General features: G+C 45.9%; 2 protein-coding genes across 3 annotated transcripts in view; one reads left to right on the top strand and one right to left on the bottom strand.

Annotated features, from left to right (window-relative positions):
- The window catches only part of B3GNTL1 (UDP-GlcNAc:betaGal beta-1,3-N-acetylglucosaminyltransferase like 1), a 302,350-nt gene extending 292,616 nt beyond the window's left edge, over positions 1-9,734 (top strand). For both annotated transcript variants that reach the window (XM_054978791.1, XM_054978790.1), the window contains exon 12: positions 9,482-9,734. In XM_054978791.1, coding sequence (XP_054834766.1) covers positions 9,482-9,562 — 81 coding nt within the window. In that variant the 3' untranslated portion in view covers positions 9,563-9,734. The remainder of the gene's footprint in view (positions 1-9,481) is intronic.
- Positions 9,735-11,026: 1,292 nt separating this feature from the next.
- TBCD (tubulin folding cofactor D) overlaps positions 11,027-23,756 on the bottom strand; it is a 202,975-nt gene continuing 190,245 nt past the window's right edge. Inside the window, exons 36-40 of the mRNA XM_054978807.1 lie at positions 19,256-19,345; positions 18,041-18,128; positions 16,613-16,722; positions 13,731-13,815; positions 11,027-11,369 (exon numbers count right to left, since the gene is read on the bottom strand). Of these exons, the coding sequence (XP_054834782.1) occupies positions 11,361-11,369; positions 13,731-13,815; positions 16,613-16,722; positions 18,041-18,128; positions 19,256-19,345 (382 nt within the window). The 3' untranslated portion in view covers positions 11,027-11,360. The remainder of the gene's footprint in view (positions 11,370-13,730; positions 13,816-16,612; positions 16,723-18,040; positions 18,129-19,255; positions 19,346-23,756) is intronic.

The raw sequence follows: 23,756 nt of genomic DNA, 5'->3' as shown, positions 1-23,756 counted from the left end.
AGAGGAAGCCCGACAGAACGGATTCACATGCTGGTTCTGTGACGGCTCCTCCTTTCACGTTGGAGGCTCTCCTCGGACAGGCTACGGCGCCGTGCGAGTGAGTGACGCCCATACTCTCAAAGGTCCAGCCCGCCCCCATTCCAGCCAAGCGGCTGAGGTGCAAGCGCTTCTGGCAGTGCTCGAGTTTGAGCCCCCAGAAAGCCCGCTGGCCATTTACACAGACTCGGATTGGACGGCCAAAGCCGCCACGGTCTGGCTCCCGGTATGGCAGAATCAGGGGTGGAGAGCTAGCGATGGGAAACCCGTAGCCCACCTACAGCTATGGCAGCAAGTAGCAGCACTCCTTCAGTCCCGCTCAGGCCCAACGCAGGTTACCCATGTCAAAGGACACCAGAAGACAAACTCAGAGACCGCTTATTGGAATGACCAGGCGGACCTCGCAGCCAAGGCAGCCGCCACTGAAAATGCTCCCCTACCGGAACCAGCTACCGATTGCCCCTTACACCCTGTCACCACTCGAGCACAAGCCCGCAGCCAGGCTCAGGGAACTACGGGAACACTAGACCTAGCGCAACTACAGCTATCTGACCCAGAAATAACTGACCTCCTAACCGCAGGGAGAGATCAGACAGGAAGACTAATGATCCGAGAAGAGGAAGGCGTAGTTTGGGCAGTAGATGCAGCCGGCGAACGCCACTGGGTAGTGCCACTGGAAGTCAGGGCCGACCTGATTCAGTTTGTCCACGAGCAGGGACACCGAGGCAAGGACCTGACTCTGGAAAGGGTAAAAGAGGTTGGATGGTGGCCTGGCATGCGCACCGAAGTAGCGCAATGGGTGGACAACTGTCTGTCCTGCGCTATGGTCAATGCAGACCCCACCGGACCTAGAGCCCCCCTCCAGCATCAGAGAATTAACGGACCCTGGGCTCGCATACAGATTGACTTTATCGGCCCCCTTCCCCCCACTCCTCGCGGCAATCGCTACTGTCTCACTGTCATAGACCCCTTTAGCAAATGGGTCGAAGCGTTTCCGTGCAAGCGCAACAATGCAGCCACCACAGCCAAACTATTGTTCAACAATGTCTTTTCAAGATGGGGCATCGTGAGAGTCATGGACTCTGATTTAGGCTCACACTTCATCGGAGAAGTCACCCAGGAGCTGTGCAAGGCGCTAGGCATCCAGCAGCGCTTCCACATAGCCGGCCACCCTCAAGCCTCGGGCGCCATAGAAAGAACCAACCGGACCCTCAAGGAGGCTCTCCGCAAAATGGTTCGCTCCTCCGGGAGAGACTGGGATGAAAAACTCCCCATAATCCTAATGGCCATCAGAGGCACCACCGCAGTTCACGGGCTCACCCCCCATATGGTAATGACAGGGCGAAGAATGCAGCTCCCGGAAGCCTTCTGGCTAGATACGCAGCTCCCTTCTGATATGCAGCCCGTAGTGATTAATGACGCCTGGGTCCAGGATCTGCTCTCATCCATACACGCTGTCCACATGCAAGTGGCCCAGAAGTTGGGCACCGCTCAGAAAGAGATGGACCGCAAATTAGGATGGGTCAGGAACCCCAGGCAGTGGGAGGAAGGACAGCTCGTTCTGTACAGGAAGTTCTCGCAGAAGGCGCATTCACTAGCAGCCAAATGGCAGGGCCCAGTCCCCATCACGAAAAGAGTCTCCCCAGCCGTCTATCAGGTAGCTATCCAGAGAAAGACAGGAGGCACTTGGCTAAAATACTTTCATGCCTCTCAGCTAAAAGAATGGAAAGGGAAGCCGCTGCAAACTGCCCCTCCTGTGTATGACCCTGGGGGAGCCGCCACCAGCCTAGCCCCCCTCTGCCCAGTGATTCGCCAGATATCCCTTCACCCTGGGCCAGAGATACCCTGTGTCCCCTTAGACCAGACCTTTGTAGCTTTAGAATAAAAGAAATAGTAGAATATGTAGATATCGGTGTAAATGTCAAAAGTTTTTCCAGTTCTATTCTTTAACTTCATTAGGCGGGCCCCACAGTTGGGACCCTTGGGGAAGACACGGCAACCAAAGCCAAATAGGACCACCACCGAGAGTGATTCTTAATTGGATTGTAAGCCGCATGTTCGGAAAAAATTGCACAGGCAAAAGAGATTTGCTGTGTGAAAGTGGTTGGAGAGGCTTTAGCCCAAGAGTGAATGCATTTCCAATATTGGAGACACACCAATAAAGGTGATCTCTGTATTTGAAAACATTTCACCCGCCGTGCTGGTGAAGATCCCGCATCTACGTAGATTCGGGGTCTCACCTGCCAGACCCACGCTTTCGCATGATGGTCGGCTTTGGCTTTGAGGGCCGTGCCTCCCCTGGAAAAGAATCCCCAAAGAGCCCAACATCCCTCTTTTACTAATGTTCATATTCGTCATGGTGAGTTGCTATACGGCGCCACCACTTAGTACGCTTTAGTGCAAAAGTAAAAGACCCGCCAGTATTTTGTAAATATGTTACCTCCGGAATGTGTTATTGGGGTGCGCTCGCCACGCACAAGGGGCAGCGTACCTCATTTACATAGCCAGGATCCCCCGCGCCAAGATGACCCCCGAATAACCCAGACCCAGTGGCGCCCGCAGATCTCGGCCGCCTCCGCCACTCTTCGATAAACGCCGCCGAGCGCCCTCGGCTCCACTTCGGCCCTTTTCGCCAGCAGCCGCCCGCCCCACGTAATCTTTTCCCTTGCCCGTACCGTACAAAGGAAAAGAAGGGGGGGAGACATGTTGAAGTTTTAATGAAGCCCTGCCAGGCCTTCCAAGTGAGGGCAACCCAAAAGTACCCCACACCCGTATGCCTCTTGCTCCGTGTATTTTTCTTTTGGCTCAGTGCATTTTTCTTTTGCTCAGTGTATTTTTCCTTTTTGCCCGGTGTATCGTTTTTCTCTTAACTAGAAGATGGGGCCTCCCGAGGGAGTCCCCCCCAAAAATTGGTTGTCCTGCAAACATATGACGAAGGCCTATTTTTGAAAAATTAAAACGAGGGCCCCCGTCTGCAGCAACCCTTATAGTTAATGTAAGCCGCTCTCTAGTTTTTTTTCGTTTTAAAACGGCAAGGCCAGGCCGAGCCGGACAGATAGCTCTCAGCCCGCAAAATAAAAGCAGCCCACCGCCGAGCAAGGGGCACCTGAAGGCCACATAGTCTAGGCACCCAGGGACCCCTGGGGCAAGTTTGCATAATCCCGCCTAACGCACAGCCGACCCTCGCCCGACGCAAAGACGTCCCCCCTGAAATATACACGCTTTAGAAAGAAGCCTTCGTACAGGAGTTCCCCAGAGCAACAAGCTGGAAGGCTCGCTTAATGCTCCGGGACTTCTCGTTCGAGCCCCACCTAATAGACAGTGCTGGCAGAAATACGCCCTCCTTTTTCCCCGCTTTACTTCATTTATTTTGCTGCAAGAAACTCAGGGAACCTGTACTTATATCCACAGGTCTCCCCAGGATATTTTCACTACACAAAAGGAAAAAGAAGGCCAGGAGATGAGGCACCTGGCTACTCTGTGTTTGCTCGTGCTGGCAAGCACCCTAATAGAGGGACGCCCGTCCAAATTAATGCCCTACCCCCACTGGAGATGTATTAATACACTGGCAGGAAACGAAATGATGGTCTGCAAGGTTGTGCAGCAGATTAATATGACCACCCCTACGGATCGCACTAACTTCCGCAGTTGTGAAGAGCAGTGGATCCGACCCCCAGAGCTTGTTATTTTATGTGTGGGAATAAAAACCATGTCTCAAGAACTAGTATGTTACTCGCCTACTGATACAGTTTCACCACTTGCTCCGATTCCTTGTATGTTTCTCCCCCGCATCAGGCCAGCCCCCACCGCAGTCCCGGTGGTAGACAAATATACCACCCCCGCCAATTTCGAAACCTCGCCATTTGTCACTGAGGCTCTCGGACCATACTGTGAAGTAATTTTAGTGTCGGCCGCAGTATGGAAGGCAGGAGACCCCTTTAGAATGACCATCCTACTAGGCACTACTACCACTGAGTCTGCATCAGTCACTATCACGCCCCCTTCAGGCGCAGTTCTCTCCTTTGCTATAGAACGCTGGGAGAACCTGACCTGGATTGTAAAGGAGGAAGACCTAGCCAAACATGGCCCACCCGATTGGATACTGGTTCAACAGACGCCCGAATGCCAAACTAAGCCCCTAGTAGAGAAATTTCACCGGCTTGGGCTGCTCTTTGTAAATTTGACTCACGAACCAGGCAATTATTCCCTGCTGATCCGGACCCAGGAGACCCACACCATCCAAATTGACCCTTTGATTGTTAACAATAAGCAATTAAGCCAAGGCGGCACGCATATAGTGGGCTCCCATGTTTTGAAAACTGACATTCGAGAGAGAGTTCTAGTCCGCCCGCAAATGTCTTTAAAAGAGATCCGCATAGACTTAGCTGAACTAAATATAACCCAGAGGCTGCCGCAGTGCGCTCCCTATCTGGAGGCCGGTAGCAAGGGTTGGAATGCATGGCTACAACTGTGGATCGATCCCTCCCCCTCTCTCTCGCGTGCCAGACGAAGCATTGCCGACTGGACTGCTCCTGCAGCCGGAGGCTTAGCAATCATGGATTCGGTCAATATTGAGACTCTCGCTAATAAGTTTGCCCATGTCACGACTAGCATCTCCGACTTAGGTAAACCGGTGGTGCAGTCCCTAAATTCCATTTCAAATGGGCAACACGAGATCAGCTCCATTTTAGTTAACTGGGAGAGTCAAATTGAAAGAGATTTTTCTCTGCTGCTCAAAGGAACACAGTCTGTGGAACGCAACGTGTCAATAGCTATGGCATGTATGCAGGCCCAACAATTAAACCAGGCTGTGGCCATGGGGCTAATTCGGCAAGCCATGGACGGGCACTTGCCCCTGGAAATTAAAAGATTGATTATGCCCAAATTGTCACCCATAGAACTGGAGCTTGAATCCTGGTGGTCTCTTGTAAATTCCTCATTCTCACCGACCACCCAGGAGCTTAAATTATTTTTATTAACGGCCAGTGCGCACGAGTCATTCCATGTGTATCCAGTCGTGCCTCTGGGACTCCAAGTCAGCGACACTGAGGTCCTCTACGCCCGCCACCCCGACCATTGGGCCCGCTTCACCCCGACCGGATGGCAGCTCGTCAGCCTCCAAGGGTGCCAGCATCGAGACCAGACCGGCTTCATTTGCCAAGACCAAGCCTTTGCACCTCATCACCCCTGTGTAGCCCCGCAAGTCGACGCCCTCAACGAGTGCTCTTTTGAGGTCGTCCGGGAGAACAGCTCCGCTGTCGTCTACCTTGGGAAAGGATGTGCCTGCGTGCGAACGGCCTGCGACTTTGTGATCCTGAACTCGTTCCAGCTTAAGCCCGTGATCCCAGGAGTCAACCGCTGCTTCTGCAACCTGTCTTCGGTGGCAGCCTGCGACTTCACCTACACGGTACCGGTCTGGACCCAAGAAGAGATCCTGGTGGCACCCTCCATCTATCGTTATGTGAAGCCCATTCCCCTTGGCATCGGTCTGGAATTAATCCACGAGCTCCTGACCCACCCGCAGCTCCACCGCACCCTCCAGAGCATCCAGAGGGACGGGGATACCACTGCTTTGGTTGTGTCCCACAACGGAAAGGAGATCCTGGACCTGGTCCAACGAATCAAGACCACCGGGGAGCACTCGTGGTGGGAAACCCTCTTTGGCTGGAGCCCCACCGCCACTGGAATTTACAATTTGGCTTTGCACCCGATTATTGTTATTTTGGCTTTTCAAGTTTTACTATGTGCCTCACTGCTTTATTTGGGCTGTTGGAGCCGCCGACAGCTCCAGCAACTCCAACTATCCTACCGTCTGGATCATTACAATCCAGACCTCCTCTTGCCCTAATGGTTATTCTTGGCGCCCTCCTTTAACCCTTGTTTAGTTGCTTGTGCCGGTATGAACTATGATTATGTTTATTACTATGTGTACGGATCCTGCACTGGCCCCATGGACGCTCTGCTGCCGGACACCGCTCCGAGGCCCTCTTGTGGACTAGGGGGGGACATATTTCTCTGCCTCCCAGCCCACGGCCCGTCTCCAAACGACCGCCAGCAGCGCTACCTCCATGAGGACTAGAACTGTGTGCCTGAAGCCCTTCTCGCCGCTCACCGACCCTGCTCTGCGGATTGACGCAGACAGCAAGGGGGGGTGGAAGTGTGTTTTGGAACACATGGACTAAGCTTGCTTGTTCCTGTATATATACAACCCAGTCCAGCAGCTGTACTGCGGACTGAGCCGTCTGTGATCTTTGTTGCTCTATGGTTTTATGAATTTCTTTCCATTGCTTTTATGAATTTTACTCCCATGAATTTAGCCCCGAACTAGTCCCTCCCTCTATCTACTGCAAGTGCGCCCATGAACTTTATCCCGATGAATTTGATTTTAACCTTTTGAATTGCCTTCTTAACCCAACTCCCTCCGCCGAGGCAGTTCTAATCTATGAATTTGATTTTAATCCAGCCATATTGATTTGGTTTTTAATTGCAGAGTGTATTTTTCTGCCCCCATGAGCCCTTCCGCCGCCTACCCCTCATGAATTGTTTCCACGCACTTGCTTTTATTCTTGCTGCTTTTTACTTCATGAACTATTGCTTTTAATCACATATATGTATTTATGATTTTAACCAGTTATGAATTAGCCTACCCTTGATGAATTATGCCATGCTTGCACATTCCACTTCACCCTGTATGAATTGCTTTTAATTGTCCCTGCTTTTAATCCTATGTATCTATTTATGATTTTAACTATCCATGAATTGATCCATGTATATTAATTGCTCCTGGTTTTTAGTGCTTTTAACCCATCATGAATTCCGTATGAATTACCTTCAATCATGAATTAATCAATGTACACAATTATGAATTATTGCTATTTATATGCATGAATTGATCATTGCTGCCTATTACTATGAATTACTATTGCTATGAATTATTACTATTTATTCTGACAATTGCACTTAGCACACCCCCTGGTGTGAACCCAGAGACCTGCAGCCCATTGGCTGATCTAAATTGCACTTATTCGGTTAGGTGGTTCTCCAAACTAAATTTTTGAGTGACGCCTCCCCCTCCTTCCCTTCCCACTCCTCTTTCGCTCGAAGCTCGACCACCGGACATTGCCGACCACCTCGCCTTTGAAGCCAAGTTCGGAGACCCGCGCGCCTGACGTCCCGGGGTCTCCGAGGGGGGGAATTGTTGCCAAGTAGGCCCCCTCCCCTGCTTTAAGGCCTGCCATGAACTGTGGTAAAGTTTCCTGCATCACTGTTTTACTGCTGCACCAAAGACTGCTTTGCACGTGTGTGCTCTGATACACGTGTCAGTTTCCTGCCTGCGTGTCAATTGCCTTGCTGCTGCTATAGACTGTGCAGTTTGCTGACTCCATGTTTGGTTAACTGCACAAAGGACTCTCTCTCTGGGCAGCCCTGCCCTGACCTGTATCTGGATTTCCCAGTGTGTGTTTGGACTCTGTTACCAATGTTCCCCGTGCCTGCTTTGCCATCTGCCACGGACCGTGCCTGTTCCCTGCTTTGGACTGTGCTTTAAAGTGTTGTTCCCGCTGCCTCCATGGGAGCCTGCCTCATATGGGCCCAAGCCGCTGCTAGCAGCCGGGCGCCTGCCGGGGAAACCTCCAGCGAGCCTGGCTAGGCGCTCCCTGGTCAGTTCCCGCCTGGAGCCTCCCGCGAGCCGGTCGCCGAGCTTGCCCTCGCTACCGGGCAGCCTGCTATCCAGCCCCAGCTATGCCCAGCCGGCATCCATGTTCTCAGGCAGACAGAAGACCCTGGGAAGAAGACTGCTTTGAGAAGCCATTTCGGCGAAGCGGGCACACCACGTCCGCAGCGAGAGCCCCTCGCCCCGCTCTGCATATCTTAGGAGCCGCCCCGGAGAAGGAACTAAGTGCCGACCATCCCAAGCACTTAGAGAATGCATCTCAAAGAAACCTCCGCATTCCAAAGCTGATGACATCAGGACAAGCCCTGTCCGCTGGAACATCCTTTCAGCCCACTTGGATTTCCCCCTCCCTCTTTTGTCCCCTCTTCCTGAGGTGTCACTTATCACAATCTGATTACCAAAGTGGCCCATCCAAGCCATTCAGTAGCCCATTAGACCCTTTGTTTTAATCTGTGAGAACCACCAAGTACAGCACCAGCCCCAGGGTACGTTTTGGGGTATTTAAGCTGGTCTCTCAGACCACTCGGTGCTCCGGCCATTCCCTATCCAGACCTCCTTGCTGTCCGTCTGTGGTCCCAGTGCTGGCATTGGGCCACCCTCGCTGCTGCGTCTCTGCTTCGCTCCAGGATAAGTGAGTATTCCCCCTATCATCGTTGGGAACCAGCTAATGCGAACGTCTCTGTATTTCATACCCTGTATTTCTTAGGTCTTGTGTGTTCTCTGTATGATTGTGCAAGCTAGGCTTACGCTACACTCAATACACGTGTTTGTACCTGACTCGTTGTCTGCCTCTTTTTCACTCGAGTGTCTGGGATCGGGACCTCCGTAAACATAGGTTATGATCCTCGCTTAATATTAATAGTTACAGACTGCTACAGCTAATTCCCCATTATAATAAAAGAGCAGTTCTGGTAACACCACCAAGTCACTAAAGTGCTGAACTGTCATCAGTATTCCATTTGTGTTACGTTGCATGAAATGTGGTCTGTGGCCCCAAAAATGTAATGCTGTACCAAGCTTTTATTCAAGGTCTGAATAACACTAATGTCACTAAACTAGTTGTTAACTAGCAGCTATAGCTAATACCTTCCTTGAGGGAAAAATCTTTCCCTTCATCCTCCATTTTATCCCTTCTATGGTAAAACTCCTACAGCAAATTTTATTACTACTTCTCTAATTTCTTATTCCTCAGTTCATCTTTTGACTTGCTTTAACCAGGTTTTCACACCGTTCTACTGAAAATTACCCTTCTCAACGGTTGACCATTTTGTGATCAAACTAAGAGCTTCTTCAACATTCCCCATGACCTATCTGCTACTTTTGGCACTATTGAATATGTTATTTCCCTCAGAATTAATTTCCGATGCTATTTCCTTCTCTTTTCTATATTGCACTTGGCTCATTTCTCCTATTATGTCCCAGTGTGTTAGATTTGCTGTTGTCACCAGCACATAGCAGAACCTAGAGGCTGCTGCTGTGGGGCAGGGGAAACATGGACATGGCCAGCTAGAGCAGGATGAAATGGCAGTGAAAGCCAAGTATAAATTTCACCTCTAAATCCACTTTTTTACAACTTGAAAAAAATCTACAACAATTCATTCTGTAGAATTCACAGTAATAACTGAGGTTTCATGCCTGCTATATGCATGGAAAGAGTTCTCCGTTTATATTTGCTTCCTATTTGTATAAACAGTAGTAAGGGCCATAGTTTCAGAGGCCTTTGACTCTCAGCGGGATAATGGCAGACAGCCTCAACTCTCTTTCTTCCCACAGGATCTGACAGGTGGACAGTTCGAAGAAAACTTGAGCCAGATGAACCTGAAGGAAGGTGTGGATTACCACCATTTCAACTGAAGTGTATGGTGTACTGGAAAGTCCTACATTGTGAAATAAGCCAAAGGAGACACAATTTGCAAAGGTTTTGGTTTTTATCCAGCAGTGGTTGCAGTGTTACTGGATGATCCCTGCTTTACTCGTATGAGTTCCTCCCTTAAGGGAACTATTAATAAATTCAAAAATTACACACTTCCTGTACTGACATTTTTCAGAAATAAAAGGGGGGATCCATAAACACTTGTGCCTCAGGTGAAAACAGGGCCTGGCACTCACTGGCCTGATTCAACAGTCTAATGAGAAAGTTGTAGTGCCCAGTTGTGCTTTCCTTACAGACATACAGTTTGAAATACATTTTATCAGCTTTAAATTCTTTAAGCAGCTAAATTTGTAGAGGACATACAGCTGACTCTCTTTACCTGGTTTTCCAGAGGGAAATGGATTCACTTACATTTTAATAGGGAACTGTAATTAAGGTGCTTAATCAACTTAATCAGGAAGCAGTGAGGCCCAGCAGTTTTCCCAGCATTGGCTAATGCCCCATCATTGGCAGGAACAGCTGGCTCTCCTAATGTAAGATCTTTCTTTTATGCTTTGTGACGCAAGTGGTTCATATGTAGGGATTAAAGAGGCCCCACTTTTTAACATCTTGAGGCAGGTTAGAAAGTTCACAATACAAGAGAGAAATTTTAGATAAGAGTATCGCATATAGAGAGATGTTTGAAACCAGTATCCATTATTAGCTGTTACCCTGACATTTAAGACTCTCCTCTGCCATACTGTTGAAATCAGTTGTCCTAATAACAAGAAACATTTCTATACAATTCCATCAGAAACCTGAAGTTATGAACACCTAAACTGAGTAGTATATGACTCACTAATATAAAATGAGCCTCCTACAGTAAAAGACACATTCTCTGAATAAACATTTTCATCTTAAATTGGCTGAGCAACTGCCCCCACCCCCACACACTTAATTCAGTCCACACTGTCACCATTCAATCTGCCACAGAAAATACTAGCACAAGGCCAGATTTAAATATTTCATATCAAAGAGGGGGACGATGGAAAGAGGAGAGCCCAGCTGTACTTCCTGTTTATAGATGTGGCATATTTTCAGATTTCCAGTTGAAATCGAACAATCTAGGTTATGATCCCATTGTTTTGGTGCCCTTTGCATATGCCAAGAACATCAACAGTCCCTTTCCTGGACATCACTGACAACGTTGAGATGTCAACTGGATGAAAAAACACACACCCCTTTCTCTTTTTGCTAAAGAACAAAACAGCAACCACACTGTGCCTACCAACTGGAGTCATGAATTGACTTTTTTATGGAACACTGATCTAAGTGATGCATGATTTCATTTCCCAGGGTGACCTTCTTTACCAGATCCAAATTTTTCATTGGTACGTTCACTATTTCATTGTAAACATCAGCTAATAGCTGAAGAAAGTGGAATATTAAAAAAAGAGTGAGGTAAGTTTGATTTTTCTGAGAGATACTTTAATTCAGCTTTTGAAAACAACAGAAAATACCAGCATTCATACTGAACTTGAAAGACAAGAGAAGAACATGTGGCCAAACTGCCATCTTGTGGTTACAGATTAAGCGAGTTGAGCACAAGTACTTAAAAAAAATCAACACGACACAAAAACTTCCTTCCACTTACAGAGCTTCTGAAAAACAGGCTTGTATTCAGCTTTACTTTCTACTTATTCAGAAAATAGCATCTCAAATTACAGAACCAATGGCTGCTTCCACTTTTTTGTCATCATGTCCCAAAAATGTTTGTTTTCAGCATTAGTGGGTTTCCAGTTACGTACTCTGCACAAAAGAAGAAAAAAGAAGATAAACTGATGGTCAAGTTTATAGTATGGCTGAAGAGTTCCTTCGTAAAACAAAATGTAAGCAATGGTAATCCATTGGGCAGTGTGAATATGTGGATAATTTATTCATGACACTTAAGCATTTTAAATCTACAAACTAAGTTGCTTTGTGATCTGTTGCCTTGATCCAGAGCTGCAACACGTGCTCCAACCATGATGAATAGACAGAGCTTCACACACAGTCACTTTTCTGTCTCGAGGTATGACAAGGACAGTGAGGCTTACTGGAGGCAATGCCTTTTCTTTCATGAAGGCTTTTGTGGATCCAAAACTAAAGAATTAATCATTTTTAACTAGCTATAACTTTTTGCTGTTCATTCTGACCATTTTTACTATGACACTGAGACAGGAATGACTTTCACGGATGAAAGTTTGTATTATGGATTCATCTGTAAGCTTCCCTTCCCCCAAGGTGAATCCAGTTCAAGAGGGTTGGTAAAATAAACACACTTCAAATGTTTTTTCCTGGCTTTAACAAGGCTTAGAGTTTTTTTTCTTAGTGCCCTTGTGAAACATGAGCTTTCCAAGCTGGATAGTGCTGCATGTTTTCATGTATCCCCTCTGAAGAATGGGAATCAAATGGCTGTGAAAATTCTTCCAGCTCGTGGCGAGTGAAGTCTTCAACTAGAACACAACGTGATGCAGATGTGGCTGTCACTCTTGGAGCAGAGAGTCATGAGGCCACTTTCAAGTGCTTTGATACCAAGAACATGCAAAACAGCATTGAGGATTCAGAGTTTTCCTTTTAATTGTTATCTTATTGTCACTTGGCAGGCAGGGGGAAGTATTGCTGTTTAAGGCTGATCCTGGGGGACAATTTTTAAAAACTGTCATCACCAGCTCTTCTTCAGAGGACCACTTAACTGGATTTTCAAAGAAGACCCAATGCTAGTTTAGGACAACAACATCACTTTATGCCTCTACTTGGACCCAGGGGTCATTTCGAAGAAAAAGAGCTGGAGGAACTCATTAGCATAACTCATCAGCATATGCCATGCCCCCTGACATCACCTATTCTGGCTGTTTTGAACCCAATCCTGGCCATTCAGGGCCAAAACTGGGCCACTGCTGAGTGGGAGAGTGATCCACCACCCATCAGAGGCCTGATCTGAGCCGTTTCAGCCCCAATCCAGGCTGAAACAGGCCCAAAATGGCCAAGAGACAGGTGGGCGGGGCCACCTGATATGTGACCTCTTTGGGGAACTGCTGGAACTGCATTCCCATGCGTTCCCCCTCAAAATGAGCCCTGTTTGGACCCAGTTCTAACACACCACTTCACAGTCACTGGCCCCTTTACCCGCCCAAGAGCCAAAACTATTCTACTCTTGTTCCCATAAAATAGCAAGAAAATTTGATGGCCAGAGGGTAGAAGGACATTTCTGATCCACTTGCTAGGTGACTAGTGTGTCACTATAGCTGTCTGGAAATTTATGACTCTTGAAAGTAGTACAAACTACTTTTAGGTTTCTTTGTAGTGAGGTGTACTTCAGGGACAGGCCTAAGGTACAGGGGCTTTTTACACCAGCTGTTTGGAACATAGTCTGCATCATACCACACAAAACACAGCTGGTTAGAGACAAACGTCATGCTGTTCTAGCAGAACTGAAGCACTGGAGAGTGATAAAGCTATATTCGGTCAGTATCCCAAGCTATGTTGCAAAAAATACTAGGAGAAATTTGATCCTAGCCAGGTTATGAGGAACGTCTTCCAAATCTCAGGTGTGGAAAACAGCTCTGAATAAGGTATTTTGTTCTAGGACTCTTTTTAGAATGTCCATAGTCTCTGATTAAAGCTTAAATTAGGAATGTGCAGTGCGCTGTTGAAAAGTCAACTGTAATAAAACCAATATCCACAATCACATTTTATTGTTTTTTGGCTTCTAGAAATGAATTAGGATTACTTACTTAGTCTTCTCTCTCTCAAAATACTTTCTATAAATATAAAACAGGAACCTAAGAGAGATGCTATGGAATCCACACTTTGTAAAATTCAGAGTGGAAATTTTAACTACTACTTCCCTTTAAGTACAATTTTAGACCAGCTGCACTGTATTAATTTGTGCTCGCTGTCTTGTAGTTGTTCACCCAAAGTCTGGAATGCTTTCAAGGAATGGGATAGGTGGTTATAAAGCACTTGCCTTTTGGCAGTCCCACACATACACATTGTCAAGAGGACTAGGCTCGCAGCACAACTCTGAATATCCTAGGATGAAATCTTGGTCTTCACTAAGGGTGCAGTACACGAAAGTCCTCTTGAAACAAACCCCAAAATACATAAACAGATCTTCAAAAACATTACCTTGGCTACTAACTGTGGCTTGGGCACTTTCATTAAGTCACAAATGTAGTTACGTTGCTTCCTCAGAGATGGCAAGTCAGCATCCCTGTTTTGAGGTGGGAAACAGTATATAAAGTTAGAACATAACCGATTTATCTATCTGTCTCAGCGTGGAAGTCATTATTCCTTAAATAAAAAGCCCAAAGAGCAAATATATCCACGTTAGGGGCAGATTCATAGGGTTGGACACAGTGATCAGTCAGTGGAGGGGGCTGACAGATGCACATCTTCCCCACATTCCCGTTCCTCCTGCAGTCCCTTCTACAGATGTGCAATTCAGTATATCTGGTTTAAAAACAGCTTCCAAAAGCTGTTTAGAATTATTTGGGTATTCTCTGGATATATCTGTCTTATTCAGGTATATTTGGATAAACCAGTGTGATGAAGAGGACTGGCTCTAGCTCCGCCTCTCCTGAGAGCGAGCCAATGGGAGTGGACAGAATGCTGAGCCAATGGGAACTAGAGTCAGTTGGAGAGAGGGACAGGCTGGAGAAGAGAAGGCTTTTGGAGCTGCTGAGAGATAGCAGCAGAAAGATAGCTGGCAGTTAAACCTATTCTGTTACATCAAAAGGTTCCCTGTTTAAACCTCAGTATGTTTTTGAGTTTTAACACCATTCACTCCTATGTTTCATCGTGTAAATAAAGTTTGATTTTGTTTTGTTTTTAACCCCGGCTGGCTTGGAATTGTTAGCTGAGGGGAAAGATCACACACAGAGACCTCAAACGCTCAGGTCATGTTAGATGGACCTGGTGAATTTAACAGTGACAGTGTATATAGGGGAAATAACCTCTAAGTTCCTTTCCCCCAACAGCCCTGGGCAGTAGCTGAGAGGTAAATACAGGGAACAGGGCAGCCTGTCTGGTGGAGCCTCTGGAAGAGAAGGGATCCTGTGAGTATTTGGATCAGGGCCCTCTGCCTGCTAAACTGGAGGCTAGACAGGTGACGTGTGGTGACCAGCCCTTATCTGCCTGGGAAGCCCCAAACCAGTGAAGGGAGGTTTAGGATGGGTGCTAGGGTGGTGAAAGGCTTGGTGTGTAGGGTCCCCTATAACTGGTATTTACATTCCCAAATTATCCAGATAGATTGGGGAATACCCATGAATGTCATTTTAAGGTTGCAGCACCTTGTCCCCCCCCCCCCGCATTTGCAGGTTTCCCAGGTTACAGGAGGAGGGGGAAGGGAAGCAGTGTTTCTGTATGTGTGAGCATGCCTAAGGTGGGTAGGTAGGTATCTACCTTAGGCATGCATACACATTCATGTGTGTGTGTGTGTGCCTGTGTCAGTGTTATTTGCCATATGCCATTGCTAGGTCTGGCTGGCTACCTTGATACTACTGGCTTCCCAGTTTGGGTGTTGAGATTTTCTGGTTTGATGTTGGTTCTGTTGGGTTTTCATTGGGCCTGGGTTCTGCCTGTCATCTATGAGTGACAGGTTCTGTTGGGCTTGTAACACTGTCCCTTTTTTATGTTTGGTTCTTCTGCCCCGGATGTCTTGGAGCGTGCCTTCAAAGCTGTGACTGGGTGGTTGAAACAGAGTTGGTTGAAACTAAATCCCACAAAGACGGAGGTCCTGCATGTGAGTCTGGGGTCCATGGGTACGGGACTCCGGCTTCCTGCTCTTGATGGAGCACCACTTGAGCCGCTTGCGTGAGTGAGGAGCCTGGGGGTGATCTTGGATGCCTCCTTGACTATGGAGGCACAGATCGTAGAAGTTGTCCAGTCTTCATTTCTCCATCTGAGACAAGCCCGGCAGCTTGTCCCCTACCTGTCAACCCACAACCTAACAGCAGTGATCCAAAGCAACAGTTACCAACTCACTCTACGCAGGGCTTCCCTTGGGCTTGATCCGGAGATTACAGCTGGTTCAAAATGCAGCTGTGTGGTGATTGCAAGAGTCCCGATAGGGGAACATATAACACCTATATTACGCCAGCTGCATTGGCTACCAGTTGAGTACCAGGTCCAGTTCATAGTTTTGGTGCTGACCTATAAAGCCCTATGTGGACTGGGTCCAGCATATCTGCGGGACCGTCTCTCCCTATATATACCCCAGAGGACTCTTCGTTCTGCACACAAAAAAATTTTGGTCTCCGGTCCTAGGGAGGCTCGCCTGGTCTCGACCAGAGCCAGGGCCTTTTTGGTCCTGGCACCAGCCTGATGAAACCAGGGCCCGGCAGGATTTATTATCCTTCCGCCGGGCCTGTAAGACAGAGATGTTCCACCAGGCATATGGCGGAGGCTAGGCTGGGCCCCGCCGGACAGACTTGACTTGAAAAGATCTGTCCACCACCCTATATATATATCTATAGATATGGATATATGGGCCATGTCTGAAATGAAGTAACTCTTCCATCACCCTCTGAGGAGAAGTTTTTATTGTATGTAGTATTTTAAATTGTACTGTAATGTGTTATCTGCTTTTATGTGTTTTTATGTAAATTAAAATGTGCTCCACTGTGAGCCCACTCGGTGGGGAGGGCGGACTAAAAATCTAATAATTCTGGGTTTCTCTGTCATGGCACTGGTTCTGTTGGGTTTTGTTGGTTATATATATTGTCAAAGGCTTTCACGACCGGAGAACGTTAGTTGTTGTAGATTTTCCAGGCTGTATGGCCATGGTCTTTGCATTGTAGTTCCTGATGTTTTGCCAGCAGCTGTGACTGGCATCTTCAGAGGTGTAGCACCGAAAGACAGAGATCTCTCAGTGTCCATGTGGTTTTGTTTGCAATGGGAGGCTTGGCTAGTGTGGTTGCTGATAGAATCTGCACTCCAGAACAGATGATAACTTGGTAGTAAGAGACCAGGGTCAACACAAAATTGTAAGTATGATTAGGTTAACTCACCAGTTAGTGTCACTCAGAATTGTCATAACTTCTTCTATAATTTCAGGGTCAGCTATATCACTATAGGTTATTAACATTTCATAAATTTGACTAGCTGTTGTCTTCCTTATCTGGAGATTAAACAAAAATAAAATTTCAGTTACGCGATAGATTGGTTATTGCATTTTACTAACCACATGGTTGGTTAAGACTGTTTTTTTCTGCTACTCAGAGCATGCAATTCCAGAGCACCCAAATGCTGACCGAAAAAGCAGTATTAGATTCACAAAGACAAAGCTTTTCAAGCACTAGGATACAACAACAGACCTATTTGGGTTGCCTCTAACAACAACTCTATTTGGGTTGTTGAGCCAACAAGCATGACAGCATTGGATTTAAACAATATTTTGAAATGATATATAGATCAAGAGAGTGGGTGTGCCTCAATGGCAGAGAGTCTGCTTTGTATGCCATGTTCAAACCCAGGCATCTACAGTTCAAAGGGCAGCTAACAGACACTGTGAAAGATTTCTACCTGAGACCCTGAAGAATGCCTGCCAGTCAGAATAGACTACTGACCTTGAAACATCAATGGTGTGACTGAGTACAAGGCTTCATGTGTTTAGGGATAGACTGAAAACTCATTTGTGTGTTTGTGTGTGTGTTTTGGTCCATGCCTGGATGGAGGTGGCCTCTTACAAACCCTCTATAAACCATCATGCGTTCCATGATGGATGAAAGGCAGGATACAATAACATAATTAGGGTTTCAGAGAGTAGTACTGGGAACAATCCCTAAAGACGAAAACAGTCATATTAAAAAATGAGGCAATACAGCCTTTGGGAGCTTCTGGGAAGCCATGCCAGCTACTCCTGGGGCAACTGAAGAAAACTGGCCAAAAACAGAATGAATGTCATTTTTGCGGCATCGAGGCCTCTGGGACAGATTCATATGTAAGAAAGAAAATCTCTTCAAGAGATCTCAATGGGAAGTGATGCTCTGGGAAAGAAGAAAGCAAGTATCTTATTACCTGGCCAGTAGACCCTGTGAGAGCCTTCACTATCTAAGGGAGAGGTGAGAGGAAACATGCTCCCTGACTGCAAAGAGCTTAGCTGGAGATGATGTCAGTATGCACTCTAGTGAGGGTTGAGGGTTGGGCCTTTGGCAGGCTTCTTGCCTTAGGGGCCAGGGCCGTACCCTCTGATGTCTCATAAATTCATGATGTAAATATTATGTGAGGAAAATTTTTAAATTTAGCCAATATATATTCCAACAATCCATAACAAATATGCCCATCTTACAAATCAAATTATAAAAACCCAATAATGTATATGCTGTCAATTCTTAACATTTAAAATCTAAATAAAAGCAATTTGATTTTATTGAATTTAGCAAAATCTTCTCAAAGATCACAACCACCTTCAAAATTCTAACATCTCAGATACTTACAATAGGAAATGGATGGCAAAGGAGAAGAAAGAGTTGAAATAAAATTTGCTTTCTCATTTCTCCGGGAAATTGAATCAGGCCACAAAACCTAGGGGAGGTAGAAAAGGTATTTTTGTTTCATCCATGGCTTTCTTTTGTAATATTGTCTGAGAGATACATTTTACTATTCATTTTGAAACATATGTATTGTATAGATAGATGCATTCTACAATACTTTATAAGTATGGCAAAGTAAATTTTGATGAAATGCATTTACAAAAAATCATTAAAAGATTGGAAACTTCCTTATGAATGGATGCTGTATAGAAATGATTTAAAAATTAAATTGTAGTAGTATCGAGGTTTTTTGTCACAACAAAGAGGCTCTCTAAAGTAAAGGTCCATTTTTCTAAAGCATGTGAAGTTTTCTATAGGTGTTATTGCTTATTTTCATCCTGAGGAAAACTAAATGAATTGATAGTGGAACAAGACTGAACTAAGTCAATGCAAACGTTTCCGTTTATATGCCCGAATACATCTGTCCATCATCCATCTTCTTTCTTGTATCTCAAATTAGGTAGTGAAAAAGTTTTATTAATTTTTATAGCAAGTATTAAAAAACAAGTTTAAAGATCTAACAACTTACATAGATTTCCATAGCAGACAATTAGAAAGATTACAGCATGTTTACACATTTTTTTAAAAAAAAATGTTGCTAAACTAGAATTAAACTTTCCATATGCTGACCACTATGTTGTTATTTTAGATTTGTTATAAACAAGAATAAAAAAGATTTAGAGAAACATTTTGCTAAATCAAGTGGACCAGTTGCAGCAAAGTTCTAGGAATTTTAGTTTCACACAGATATCCCCTTTATTACTGATACATTTCAGTCTTAACTTACTCAACCAATGGGGGAATTGTCTGGAAAACCAACATTCAACCTGTGCTGTGGCTTTATTAAATTAAGTCTGCACTAACAGCAGGCTGTCAGATGATTTAACTGGCAGTTTGACCTTCAGTATGCACACCTAGCCTTTCTTAATTCACTATGGTTATAACTAACACTGCTATTTTTACAGAAACATGCATGATGACACCCTTGTGCATCTTTCTATTTCTCTGCAGATTATACTATTGTGGAAATCTTAATTTTAGTACATCTCATTATTTTTACTTAGAAAATCGCACATCTAACTATTCCCCCACTTCATTAACAGTTTTGAACCAACGTACACTGCAATACTTGAGCGAAGTTTCTGGATGTCTTTAGATCTCCTGCTCTCTTCTTTACAAAGCGCCAGTAATTTCATGGGAATTGGATGGCTGGAAAAAAAATGAGAGAAGGTCTCTTAGAAATTCTTTAAGCATTGAGAAATATCTTGGGCATTATAAAAGAAGCCAATAACCACCAAGCTGGCACAGTTCAGCAACACTGCCCTTGATTTCCTCAGGAAACTCACAGTACAGAGGACTCTTCTCTATGAATGGGAAGAGTGGTAGGAATTTGGAGAGCCATAAATCCTATATTGGTTAGTATAGTGTGAACAACTATGCCATAGCTTTGTATATAATTGAGAGCATGTCAAGTTCGCATCCTTTCTAAACCAGTCCCCTAAGTAACTCAAGTTTGTTTTGTGCTAACAAAATCTGTTCCAATAAAATGAGTGTTAGCTTACATGCATATGCAAAGGTAAAAAAGATGTATGATGTCAGAGAGCGAGAGGAACATGAGCTTCCACGTGTGCACATTCCCCAAAGGGAAAAATATCCTATATATGTGACCGTAACAGTGGGGTGGAGAATGTTCTCTGCATTTTTGTTTCTAGTCTAGATAACTTTCTTCACAATTATGCAAGGCTACTCACAAGACTTGTTGGAATTTATTGAAGATTAATTCAGTTAACAGGAGTGCTAGCTGCTTTTCAGCACAGGACAAAGGCAATGTGGAGAATGAAGTGTGATTTCCAAAGGAAATGACAATATATGCATTCAGCAAAGAGGCCAATGGCAGTGGAGCATCTGGAAAAAATTTACTACATGTGTAGGATTCTGAACTGGAAATAGACCTTTTTTTGCTTTCTGTCATCTGCCAATTCTACATTTGCAATAACTAACTCTAACCTATGAATGATCTCAAATAGCATAGCCTCTCCAAAGGAAATTGAGAAAATTCCTTCTCCTGTATGGGCAGAAGTCCAGCAGAAACAGGATCAGTGCCTGGGGGAAATGGATCAGTCTAAAGATTTTATATTATGCAAACTGGGCACACGTGTTCTTGAAACAGGACTTTTTAAAAAAGGTGGTCTGTATTTTAACTAGATCAATCAAATCATCACTGGGGTGCTCCTTAACTCAGGGTCAAGACACATAGTGCCCCACACACAGAGAGACAGCAAAAGAAACAAATGATCAGTGTTAAGAGGTCACCCATCCATGTATAAAGCCCCTGACTGGACGCTTAAGATCTGTAAACTACATACTCAAGGCACATTACCAAAGCTTCAGCAAATGTGTGTAATGGCAGGGGGCATAAGGGAAGGCCAATAGGATGCTCATATGCATGAATAATTTAAGGTACTAAACAAGAGGGCAGAATAAGAATGAGAAGACTATTCTGCCCAACGTTAGGAGCACATATGTTGGTTTTGCCTCTGTAGGATCTAGAGTCCTCAAGTACCATACAGAAAAACTCACTGAGGAGATCTACTCAGTTCAACTAGTTCACTGGGATTATTCTTATAAAATGATTATCCTTTCAACAGAGTGCCATCAGAATGCCCTACTATTGATTGAAGACTAGATCTTTGTGACTTCTACATGTCAAAATTGCAAAGTCTGCACCAAAATAAGCCACATTTTGTTACCAGATGCCTCATATTCCACAAACAACACATTATGCAATCTCAACTGATTATATATAATTGCTTAATTTTTACAATTCTGACCTTGTCATCTGACAAAGAGAACTGTGGTTCTCGAAACTTATGCTACAGTAAAGTTGGTTAGTCTTAAAGGTGCTACTGGACTCTACTATTTTGATACTACAGACTAACTCGGCTAACTCCTCTGGTTCTATGAACTTGTCATGAAATCTGCAAAGTCTTTGCAGTTTCTGAGTTACTAATAAGCAACGTATCAGTCTGTAGGACAAAAGGGACCATCAGATACACCATCTAAAATATAGCTCCCCTTCCCCACCACATATGACTATAGTATGTACCCAGCCACCAATGATATCTGACGAGGCCACTAATTTCTAGGGGATGATACTATGGGCTGCATCTCTGGCCAAAAATGCAAATTTTATGGCCGCACATCTGGCCTCAGCTGAAGATCAGTTTAAGATCATCTGATCTCAGATAATGGCATCCTTTGAAGCCCAATCTATATTTATATAAAGAAAAGTGTCCTGACTGACTCATCATTGCCCAGTCCAAACCCCTGGACCTACAAACATGAAATTTGGAAAGAACATTCCTTTCATGATGTAAACACCAACTAAGAAGGGATGTTAAGAAATTTGCCCCCTAACAGGGTAAAAAGGGGTAAAATGTGTTTTCCCATAGGGATATATCTTCCCTGTGTGGCTGGCAGGCTGCTGCCTGCTCCCCCGCCCCGCCTCCAGCCCACTGCCAGCTTGGCCACTCTTCCCTGATTGGGCCAGTCTTTCAAGGTCATTTGCATTACCGGTCTGATTGGTTCTCACCCCAATATTCTAAACAGTATCCAATTGCTGTTGGGAGTCATTAAATGTGTCTTGAGGTAAAATGCACCTCCCAGTCTTCCCCTAAAAGTTCACTAGGGCTGCCAATCTCCCTGTGGGGGCTGGCTTTCTTGTGTAGCTGGCAGGCTGCTGTCTGCTTGCATCTCCTCTCACTCTGAGTGGTCAGCTGTGGAACTCTGTGTTCTGAGGTAAAAATCAGGTCAAGGAAACTGCAGACATTTGAAGAAAGATGGTATAAGACTCCTGAAAAGGGATTTTATATAAAAGTCAGTACGGCAACTGAGTTTTTAAATGTTCATGGGGAGATGGTACATGACCTTTCTAAGGGACATTTCAATGCGAACCTCTCACATGAACCTGCCGAAGTGCCCACCACACCCCTCCTCCCTCAGTGCAACTCTGCCTCACACCTCTTGCAGCCATCACCTCTTATTGCCCCCAAGAGGCCTCCTGGCAGACATTGTGCAAGATACACCAACACTAAAAGGAGGAAGCAACTTAGAGATGTGGCAAAGAACTTCGCACATCGTACTCCTGCGGTGCACCAAGCAGCAGTGGCCAAGTACCAGCAAGATCACCCGAGGTGCAGAGTCTTTCTATGAGCAAAGCAATCCTGGAAGACGAGTAGAGAGGTGCTCACTTCCATGGAAGGCCAAGGCTCACTCAGGCATGGCATATAATCCTTCGCTACCTTCAAGCTACCTCTCAACCTCATCCATGCAGAAATACCCGTTTGGCATCTTAAAACAAAGCAACATGGCCCAAGTGCTGTGGAACTGTAAGCTCGTTGTTTGGGATGAGAGCACCATGGCACTTAAGGGGTGTTTTGAGGCACTGAGCAGAACCCTCAAAGATGTCAGGGGCAGCAAGAAAGTGATGGGGGGAGTCACCATGCTGCTGGCTGGAGACTTCTGGCAGACTCTGCCAGTAGTCCCAAGGGAGCTGACGAGGTTACCGTGTGTCAAGACGTTGTATCTGCGGCCCCTCATCAGGTGTCCTGCTTCAAGTGGCTGCCGAGTCTGCAGAGTGCTGCTGACAGGTAACAAGGTCCAGCTGGCAAGGCGAGGAACGTGCAAAGTCCGTAAATCAAGGGAGTAGTCAAGGACAAGCCGGGTCGGAGGTCAGAGAGACAGTTCCAAGGAGCAAACGCAGGCAGCACAGTAGCAGCTCAGAGAACTCGTTGAAGCCACGCTAAAAGGAGCCCTCCCTCTGGCTTTTATACTCTGAGAGCATTCGGTCAGCTAGCACAGCTGCTTCATGTCTCCTCCTCTGAAGCCCCTCCTTCCTCTGAGAAGGCTGGCCTGTTCAGAGCCCGGAGGCGTGCAGATTGACGTCGGGTCTGTAAGTCTCTTCTGTCCCTGCTACGCCGACGTTGCTCTCAATAGTATGGAGATGTTGGAGGGGATAAGGAAGTTGGCGGCGTCTGGGCTGGTGGCTCTGGGTGGGGAAGGGGAGCTTCTGGCTGGGATTCAGCATCTGACCGTTCAGCTGTGGTCGGCTGCAGGGAGACAGGCTGCTCCTCCTCAGGAGGAGCAAGGCTGTCAGCAAGCGTCAGCTGTTCCAGCTCCTCCTCCTCTGAGGACTCATCAAGCTCAGGCTGTACTATGACACCAGAAAACTCTCACTAAGAAAGAACAGGAGGGTCCACTTGAGAGGCAAGCTGCCCGCTGGGGAATTTTCTGAACTCCTATTAAAAATAGGGGATGGAGTATCCTGAGTCCCCTAGGGAAAGGTGATCCCTGGTGATCCTAGCACTTGAGGAGAAAATCACCAATGTGGTCTACAAAGAGGTCCTTCAGTAGAAAAAAAAAAACAGTTGCACGTATTGATGGTTGTTGGGGGTTTTCCGGGCTGCACTGCCGTGGTCCTGGCACTGCAGTTCCCGACGTCCCGCCAGCAGCTGTGGCCGGCATCCTCAGAGGTGCAGCGCCAAAAGTCTTTTGGTGCTGCACCTCTGAGGATGCCGGCCACAGCTGCTGGCGGGACGTCGGGAACTGCAGTGCCAGGACC

Source organism: Eublepharis macularius, chromosome 4, assembly GCF_028583425.1.
Source record: "Eublepharis macularius isolate TG4126 chromosome 4, MPM_Emac_v1.0, whole genome shotgun sequence".
Taxonomy (NCBI): Eukaryota; Metazoa; Chordata; class Lepidosauria; order Squamata; family Eublepharidae; genus Eublepharis; species Eublepharis macularius.
This window is presented reverse-complemented; position numbering and strand designations above follow the sequence as displayed.